The 10122-nt window shown below is 36.7% G+C and overlaps 1 protein-coding gene across 3 annotated transcripts in view; it reads right to left on the bottom strand.

Annotated features, from left to right (window-relative positions):
* Positions 1 to 10122, bottom strand: part of Hnmt (histamine N-methyltransferase) — a 58949-nt gene that overhangs the window by 37422 nt on the left and 11405 nt on the right. The window contains exons 1-3 of one of the 3 annotated variants that reach the window (XM_023709797.1): positions 8117 to 8186; positions 7370 to 7516; positions 359 to 411 (exon numbers count right to left, since the gene is read on the bottom strand). In XM_023709797.1, the coding sequence (XP_023565565.1) occupies positions 359 to 411; positions 7370 to 7506 (190 nt within the window). In that variant the 5' untranslated portion in view covers positions 7507 to 7516; positions 8117 to 8186. Of the gene's footprint in view, positions 1 to 358; positions 412 to 7369; positions 7517 to 7768; positions 7826 to 8116; positions 8187 to 10122 lie in introns of those variants that run through there. The other 2 variants (XM_023709798.1, XM_004626386.2) reach the window with 2 other exon arrangements.

The raw sequence follows: 10122 nt of genomic DNA, 5'->3' as shown, positions 1-10122 counted from the left end.
TTCCTTCCTTCCTTCCTTCCTTCCTTCCTTCCTTCCTTCTTTCTTTCTTTCTTTCTTTCTTTCTTTCTTTCTTTCTTTCTTTCTTTCTTTCTTTCTTCTGCCTTCTTCTTTTTTTACTTTCTCCAGTTTGGTTCTTATAATGCTGCTAAGTGTGGTCTTGAATTCCTGGGCTCTTCTCAGACTACAAAGTACTGGAATTACAGGCATGGATCGCCATGTACCACTGGCATTGGTAGCTTTAATAAGCTGATCTTTTTCAAATCACAGTGGAAAGAAACTTTTGTAAAGAATGAGCAATGGCCTTCAGATAGCATGATATTTACAGTGAAATACAAAATTTTTAAAAAATTATTCATACCTGCACCTCCACCTAGGCTCAGAATCTTAATTTCTGATTTTGTACCTCCAATCCTGAAAAATAAAAGTACATTGTTTAAGAAAAATGTGCTTTAAAAAAATCTTATTATCAAGTCTAATGGAAGGTCAACTACATCAACATGAAAGGTCCTAACCAATTCAGCGGTTACATAGCTACCTTTAGACTAATTTTAAAAGAATAAGTACATGTCTACATTGTTTAACCAGTTTTTAAGAATCATATCCTGTATTGCAAGTAATTATTTCATATTTTTAAAGAGAAAGAAACAAAAACAAATGCAAAGAACAAAGTAACATAACACAATAAAAAGGTACAGAATTTCAAAAGAATAGAAAATTAGCAATAATTGTTATGTGATGTATTGTTATCATCAAATTTGTTGCTCACATTACCAGATCTGGGCATGCAAGACTGATAAAGCAATTAAACATTAACTCTTCCTTTCAATAAACCTTAATTTATTCTTTTTGCTTTTTATTTTTTATTTTCAATTTATTTTAAAGAGAGTATAAAAATAATAGATAAGACATTAGAGATGATGCACATTTAAAAGAGCAAGATAAAGGTATTCAACCATACTTGTTATCCATTGCTGTCCTCAATGTAATTGCTCAGATTACAGATATTAGCATATAGAGTTGGTCAAAGTAAAACTTCTAAACATTAACTGCTACTTTATTTCTTTTTTTTTTTTTTTCTTTTCTTTTTTTGGCACAACCAGGGATTGAACTCAGACCCTTGCGCTTGCCAGGGAAGCACTTCTTCCACTGCGCCATCTCCCCAGCCCCAACTGCTACTTTCAAAAGAACTGATAGAAATTAGTAGTATAGTCTTCTCAGCTATTCTGTATGTACACTTACATGCTTTTTCCCCATCCAGGTTTTCATATCTTTCCTCCTTCCCTAATCTCAATTGTTTATTCCTTATGTTTAGTTTCTTTCCATTTTAATATATCTGTTGTATCTTTAAGATTTTATTTGTTCTTTCAGGTTCTTACACTAAGGAAACAATGCAATGTTTATACATGTGGGTTTGAAGATAACAATGCACAATGTACTGAACATTGCTACTCTCCTACAAACTTATTTTGAAATCTTATACTATTGTTTTTATGTTTATTTTGCATCTCTTAAAATAAAATAAATAAAATATACAGTATTTTCATCAGTGATCTTGAATTGTAAGACTAAGAAACATTATTATGAATATATCAGAGGTAGAAAATGACATTTCACTCAGAAATTTACTGAAGAACAGGAATAGAAAATGGTTCTCATGAGACCCTAATCCATTCATTGTAAGTGGAGAAAAGGAAAGGGAGGTTCACATAAACCTTTGCGCTAAGTGGCACAAGTTTTAAGATCATCCCACTTTCCTTCTTTTTACTTTTATGTCAACAAATTTTTATTATTCATTGTTTATGTACCTCTTCTAGAATTGAGATTAAGAGGAGTAAGATATGGGCCAGGGATATATCTTAGAGAATAAATACCTGCCTGGCAAGTGCGAGGTCCTGAGTTTGATTCCCGGTAGCTAAATAAATAAATAAGATACTACATTGTTCTCAAGCTAAAAGTAACTAGTGAGCTTAGCCAGAAAGGAAACTCCAGTAGAGCTGTGGCCTGTAAAAATAGAACAAAAGTGATCTTGTTTGCTGGGAATGAACAGGAAAATAGAAAGACAACCAGAGGGCATCATAAGAAACAGCAGGATTCTACCCTGTGCAGTCTCAAAATTGCAAAAGTGAAAGACTTTGCTTTGAGAAGAAAGCCCTAGCAGGCTATGTTCCAGAATGGAGGTAGCATAGAGAATTTTTCCTCAGAATTGGATTCGGAGTGCTCAGCAATCCAGGCACTTGACCCCTACAGCCAAGAGAGAAGGAAGGCAGACCACTGCCCCAGTTGGCAGCCAATCTCGACATCATCCACATGGCAGTGGGTCTAAGTGAGTGCAGAATGGACAAGTTGTGTGGTCAGGGAGGCTCTACCCAGATTTCAGAAGAGCTCCTGGGAAGCTAGGCAGTGTGTCCCTGAGAGGACAGTGTGTAAAGTCATGAGCATGGAAAGGTGAAGTGGAGATGCCAGAAGTCTGGAGAAGTGAGGAACACGAATGTCTGAGGAAAACTGCAAGGAGGGAGAAGAATGGGCCCCAAAGAGCAACCGAGGGGGCTGTAACCACCAGAAGTGCTGTAGGGCTGGAGACACCAAGGCCTGAGGAGTTCACAGTCTGCCACAGATCGATCTGTATGCTGGACATGGAACTAAAGGACTTACTATTTGCCCTGCTGGATTTTGAAATTGCCTTGGTCCCATTCCTTTACATATCCTTGTTTGTAAGTTTTGGAATGGAAATATCTGTCCTGTGCCATTGAATGCTGAAAGTGTTTAATTTTCTTTTTATTTACATAAGGGCTCACAGCTAAGAATTTCCTTAAATCTCAGAGATTTTTGACTTGGACTTTTCAGCAATACTGAAACTGTTAGGGTGTTGGGAACTTTTGGAGATAGACTACATGCCTTTTGCAAAAAGGGATGTGCTCAAGTCTTTGCAAGGCCAGCAGGGAAATGGGGTTTGTGTCTAGTGGTACCCCACCGAAAGCCTTATGGCTTTTTTCCCCTGGAGATTGCTGAATCTCGAGTGTGAGATTGATTTATAGTGCAATGCTGGAATTAAAAGCACAGATATTAAGGGTGCTAGGATTTAGGGTGGTTGAATTTTGGATCAGTCCACTGAAGCAATTGGCATCAGTCTATTCCTGGTAGAATATAAGGTGAAGAATGAGGTGTGTTCGTTCTCTCTTTACTCTTGCTTTTGCTGCCTTACACTGCTATGAACAGTTGCTCCTTCTCCATGGGTCATCCTCCCTTGGAGCCAGTTCATAAGGCTTTCCTCCTCTAACTTCAGGTGTTGGGCATTTTGTCTCAACAAGGAGAAAAGTAACTAAGACAATTATTATTATTCAGGTAATAGTTGAAATGCTTTGTGTGCAACAATAATAAAATTTACTGTTTATAGCTATAACTCCTCTCCAACCCTCATGCATCTTCTACCTCCAGATAGGAGGTATGAAATTCTTTGCCGGTGGACCATAACATGTGTTGCCAGGTAACAACCGAGGCAACCTTTGAAGGTTAAGAAAAACGAGCCTCTCAATAAGCCTATTCATTACATACAAAAATAAAATCCTAATCATTTTCAGTGACTTATTTTGTGTTAGGGTGGCAATTGTGGCTCATCAGATGGCTTGAGTTCTCTTCAACCATGAGAATGAGGACTAAAAAAAAGGAACTCAAAGAACACATGTAGTGAGTACATGAAAAATTTGTAATAGGCAGAGGAAGGTATCACATATGTATGAGGAAATGAGTAATAAAAAAAGATACTATAGAAAGGAACATTCTTGTAAGTTAAAACTTGTAATGTGACCTAAAACATACAGTTGTAGAATAGATTATAGAAAAACTAGAGCAGCAATGTCAGAGGGTTGATGTTTGATGAATAAATACTCTAACTACTCAAAATATAAAATAGGTATGACTCAACATTATTGAGTTTTCCCAGAATTGAAAGATCTGAATCTCAACTGAAATGACTCATGAAATACTCACCAAGACAGATGAACAAGACCCACCCAATAATTTAGAATCTTACAATTTCAGAATATGAGGGATAATGAAAAGATGCTAAAAATTTTAGTAAAAGAACCAAACAAAACCAAAAACGCTATATGTCAAAGCTGAAGAAACTGAATCACATTGGATGTCTTACGACAAGTCCAAATATTTCTTTTTTTTTTTTTTTTTTTTTTTTTTTTTTGTGGAATCGGGGATTGAACTCAGGCCCTTGAGCTTGCCCGGGAAGCACTTATTCTACTGAGCCATCTCCCCAGCCCCTATCTTACAACAAGTCTAATAGCTAACAGAAAAATATCTTTACATTTGTGATATAAAATCATTTTCAGTAGTTTTTACCCAGTCAACCTTTCTAATAAAGATCAACTGAAACAAAGGCATTTTAAACATACAAAGTACCCAAAAGTTTGCTCTTTGTTAACACAGCCATGTATTTTGCTATTAGAGAACTAAATACTGGAGAGAAGAGAATTATTAAGAAGTAAAATAAATTCCCTCCTCAATGACTATATTACAGGTCCAAAGAAAACCTTGTCAGACTGGAACAAGGGGCAGAGGGACACTGAAAAGATGTTTTCACAGAGAAAAGCAAACAGATTACTTATATGTTTAGAGAGAAGAGGACAGTAATACATCTGCTAGTGCATAAATGTAGTGATAGATACATAGAAAACTAAGAAAAGAAACTAAACTCATGAAAACCATTGTCATCTCTAAGAAAAACTCAAAATTGTACATGAAAGGAAATGTAATTATAGTATAACTATTGCTCAAATGAGAATAATATGTTCATAGGCAAAATGGCTTAAAGCCATATTATTTCTCCAAAAAAATTTGGCATAAATAATAGACATAATATATGGGAGAAATGTGTGTGTTCATGTAGCTATTTTAGTACAGTAAAATTAAGAAATCAAAGAAGAGCATGGGGCTTAGAGTTTTGCAAGAAAATTGCATAAGAAGCAAAGGACTTCAAACAGTGCAAAGAGCTGCTTCTGCAGAATAGGAATCAGTGGGCGTGGAGGGATGGGGGACAAGCAGCTATTTGTTTTTTATCTTTTGTTTCTTTAATTAATTTTATTGAGAAATGGCAATGAGACAATTTCAAAACTGATTAGTAGGACAGTTTCAATAATTAATACATTGCGTATTATTGTCTTCATAGTGGTTATTCATAGTACAAGATGCAGACAGGATATCCTGTCCAAACACTATTAGTACAAATCATTCTTCTCATTGAATTAAGAGAAAGTAGCTGTATAGCTATCCTATTTTGTTTATAAAGATACAAAATAGCCTTTCATTTATATCCCCTTTTTTGTTTACTTTTGTCAGAGATGGGTATTCCACTGCCATTTAAATATTTTTAGGTTCATGAATTCAGCAAAATATTCCAATATAGTCCAGTAGTCCATAATAGTAAATTGGTCAAGCAATGGCCTTGACTCATCCACATGGCTGACACTGACAAAGGATCTACAAACTGTGGTACAGGATTTCCGGGTAAATCCTGAGGGGATTTGACTGACCTTGTCAGATACAAAAGTTACACTTCTTATTATATAGGTCTTGTTTTATTTTGATCCTAACCATCAAGCAGAAAAGTATCAAAATGAGGTATAAAAAATAAAACCATATTAATATGCTGAGCTGTAAAAGGCTCAAGTCAACAACTTCTGGACATTGCCAGTCCTGCAGATAACCAGAAGCTATTTTTTGCTGTTGTTTTGGTCTTTCTGAAACCACTTGACTCTTTCCAGACACACATGCCTTGCTTTGATGAAAATGTGAAACCGAGTAGGCCAAAGCCACACCCAGTTAACAGCCATGGCCTTCCATGCAGCAACTCTGCTTCGGTACCAAAGGATTTGGAACCACTTAGGCCAGATGAAAAGACCATTCAACTAAGTGTAAATTCCAAGTATTTCTTTTAGGAAAAAATTCCTTGCTTAGTAAATGACATTTTGATGAAGACACTCCTAATCATACATTATTATTTTAATGCAAATTTAATTGTGATTGAAAATTTCTTGGTCTGTCACAAAATTTACATGCAACCTTTACTTCAACTAGACTGGATAACTTAGAGGACAAGGAGGGAGCTGTCAGTCAAGACTGGTTACATTGTTACTTGGGGTCTAGCCTTTATAACTCCCAGTATGAGCTGTATGGCTGAAGCAAACCCAGGATCTGAACACGCTACAGAAATGAATACGTACATTTAAAACTGGGAGAAAAATGGCGAAATTAACTTATCTTCATTTTTCAAAGGACTCCCAAAAAGAAGTAAACTAAATTTGTCCCCAGAGTAGAAGTTATCTATCTTTGATATCTGCTTTGATATTTGTAGCACTATCTTACTGCATGCTAACTTTTAATATGTAATACTCTGAAACCAATATCTAAAAAGTGAACAATACAAAACAGAAAATAGGTGAAATGGAATTCCATATACACTTAATAATGTCTGCTTTGGTCAGGCAGAGAGAGGCACTAGGGTGGCAAAATAATTTCAGGCCTAAGAGAGAAAAAAATTCCACAAAAGATAAAATATCAGGTTCCTTTGCTGTTTGCAAATTGGATCTGCAGTCAGTCATTTCTTCCCAGTTTTCCATCATTATTTCCTGAAGCAGAGGGAGTTACAGCAATTCATCCCCAGATAGGTGATTTGATTATCTTTAAGCATGTGGAATCTGTTACTCTCTAATGCTTATCAGCTCTGGCACAAATTGAACACATTAATCACCAATAAAAGGAGTCTGTGAGCAGGATAAAAAGTAGTGACTTTCACTGATAATGGGAAAATGCTCTTGTTTGAGAACCACGTTGCTAATACTAAGTTGAAAGTAAAAGATTTTTTTTTCAGAATGATAATAGTAATAAAGGGTACAGACTGACAGATTTAAATGGATATTCTGAGAACTGAGAGAAGCACCCACTCAATCCTCAGGGACAAATAATATTGGCAAGTATTTATATTGCTAATGAGAAGAATATCACATTTCACTTGGGACTTTTTTGAAATGTAAAAGTTGGATGAGTGATGACAGATCAGAGTTCAAAACTGGGTACCTTATCTTTTCCCAAATGAGCCAGGACTTGTGCCTTCAAATGGTTAACATTTATCTCCACACAACTGGAAATAACAGCACGAGCAAATCGGAGCCTCTGGGTGCTTAAAGCAAACATCTAAACCCGCACTGCAGGAAGCAGGCTGCAGGGCGGGGGTGGGGTGCCCGAGACTCCCCCTCGTCCCAGCGCCCAGGCTGCAGGGCCAGGCCGGGTCCATCTATCACAGCACCCGGTGGCGATCCGATCCAGGCTTCTCCCTCTGACAAAAACCGTCCCCTTTTGTTACCTTGCTATTATGCCCGGCAGCTGCTTATCCATAAATTCCTGCATGCACTGGTGCTCCGTGGAATTGTTGAGAAACCTCCGAAAAGATTCAGCATATCTGCCGTGATCCGACAACAAGCTCCTCATGGAAGATGCCATATTGCGTTTTCTAAGGAAGACAGGGAGGGAAGCAAAGTCTAACTTCCTTTCCTCTTCCCAGTTCCCTATTTCTCTCCCCACCCCCCACCAGTTTCTATTTAAGGAAGAAAGAAGGAGGACAGGGAGAAGGAAAAGAAGAAGAAAAACAAAAAGGAGAAGTAGATGGAGATCTTGCTTTGAATTTAATATGTATTCAAAGCTGGTGTGCAGTTTATTAAGCCCGTATTTGTCCAGGATTCTGCACTGATGTTTTAATCCTTACAGTTTTTATTTTTAAAAATAGTCAGTAAGCCAAAATTTGGTGAATACAAAACAAAATCTTGTTTTAAGACTCCTAAAGTACAGAAAGGCATAAAAACAGATTGTATTCAAATCACTTCCTGTTTTGTCAGCGGCTGCCAAAGTTTAGTTCCAAGTGGGAAAGTGGCTTTTTAAAGCGACCAAAACACTGGGGAAAACAGGGTGGCAGAAATTCATTTATCCCCGAACCGTTTTGAGAAATCTATAGGTGCTGCAGTCTTTGACAAAAGACTGTCACCTGCTTCTCTGCTTCATACAGGAAAGAGTTTTGGGGAAGTCACTTTTCTTGACCTTTGAACCTTAAACTCACCCGTTGTATTTCCTTAAATGTTGAGTGGTTGGAACTCAGGAAGTCTCTTAGGTCAAAGAGTAGCCTGAGAACTGCGAGCTAGCTCATAGTTATGGGTTATGCTTGTTGAATGTCTGCCTGAGCTCCCAGGCTCTTGTATCTTTGAGTACTGGGGCATAAAGATAGAAGCTGAGCCGTGGTTACCCTCCCTGGCAGGTTGCCCACAGTAGGCTTTCAGATTCTTTAAATGATTAACTGTGTGCTTGAACTATTCTATTATTGAGTTACCCTCTACTGTCAGATGTTCTACGCTTCTTCATCAGTGGGTAGCTCTCAGTGTTACTTGTGGCTCCAGTAATTCTAGCCATCAAGTGCTTGCTATGTGCCAGGAATTGTGTGATTCTTTTCAAATACAGGATTTCCCTTTTGCAGTGCCTCTGTGAGCTTTCTTACCCTTTCAGAGAAGTTTCATCCTTAATTCAAAGATGCTCAGCTGAGAAGCAGCAGGACTAGTGTATGATTCCAGACTGTTAACCCCAGGACCAGTGCTCTCGTCAGAATCTTTATGTCCAACCAAAATCTGCAATCTTGTGACCTCAAATAGGACTTCTATTACAGGTTGCCTAAGCAAAGCGGATACTGTCTTTCCCCATGTAGCACTCACTGAAAATTCTGAAATTAGCTTTGAGGACAAATTTATCCCCCAAGGTGCCTGTAGTTAGAAATTAGTCCTTTTACAGTACATATTTATATAATTCATTGCTCTGGTCTCCTTGTTAGAAAAATGATGGCAGTTTGTCTAGTTTTCTTAATTTTTAATTTTTTTTTAAATGAACACAATATGCCAAAGGCTGCCTACCCATTGAAGGGTATTATTATTGTCTAGGCATAGACTACTGTGTCCCAATGTTGGGATTAATCCATGTTTTTTATGGTTTTATTAGATGTTTGGCAGAAAATGTTTCCATGGTCAGTTAATTTAGTAGCATTGTTTTCAGCTAACGATTGTGGATATTTATAACATGTTTAATATTAAAAGTTCATATTCTTTTGTCATGTGTTATCTTGATATGTGGAAGATATATTATATGTCTACATTATTTCTCTGATTACTCTTTCAGTTTCTTACCAAAAAAAAGAATAGAAAATAAAAATTATAAAGTGAAGAAACCTGTTGCTTTCAGAACTACTTGCATTTGATTCAATGCTGGTTTCAGCATTCCTTAGTTTTGTAAATATATATTTCATGCAGAAAAATTTTTAAACAAGCCATTAACTATCTGGAATTTTCTAGGAATTGAATCATCTAGCTGGCTTGTTGGAATCACCAAATCTTAGGTATCTTCCTTCTCCTAGCATTTGAAAGTTGAAACATAGGTTAGCTAAGACATCTTTCTGTCTCTTACCCTGGCCTCTGGAAGGTCAAGTACAATGACATTATTATTGATTTTATAAGTTTACTCAGCACACTGGCATGTACAGTAATTCTTCTAGACCTTAAAAATTATCTAATTTAAGTTTTTTATCTTTTTATTTTGTTTGTTTTGGGCTTTCATTCCCCATTACCTAGAATTTATGAAGCTACTAGCATATCAAAGTGCCTTCCATACATCATTTTAGGTATTACTCCTAAACCTGTGGAGGCAGAGCTGTGCATATCAACAAGTGAGACTCAGGCCAGACACATTGTACAAGATTGCTTCACACCTAAGGGAAGAGCCTGGATCTACATCTATGTTTGATTCTGAAGACCATCTTTAAATTACAACATAATTCTTCTCATTTTGGGTATTTCCAATGTAAGGATTGTTTTTCACGTTGGCAAAGACTGAAACAAAGAAAAAGTGAAGTTATTCTGTATTTTTCATGTCATCTATTAGTAGGATACCATCTCTAGGTCAAAAAACAAAAATTTTCTCTCTTTAAAACTTGCTTTGTGTGCTATAACAAGAAGAGGAAGAAGAAGAAGAAGAAGAAGAAGAAGAAGAAGAAGAAGAAGAAGAAGAAGAAGAAGAAGAAGAAGAAGA

Source organism: Octodon degus, unplaced genomic scaffold, assembly GCF_000260255.1.
Source record: "Octodon degus isolate 3935 unplaced genomic scaffold, OctDeg1.0 scaffold00014, whole genome shotgun sequence".
Taxonomy (NCBI): Eukaryota; Metazoa; Chordata; class Mammalia; order Rodentia; family Octodontidae; genus Octodon; species Octodon degus.
The sequence above is the reverse complement of the archived record's forward strand: the minus strand, read 5'-3'. Positions and strand labels throughout refer to the sequence as shown.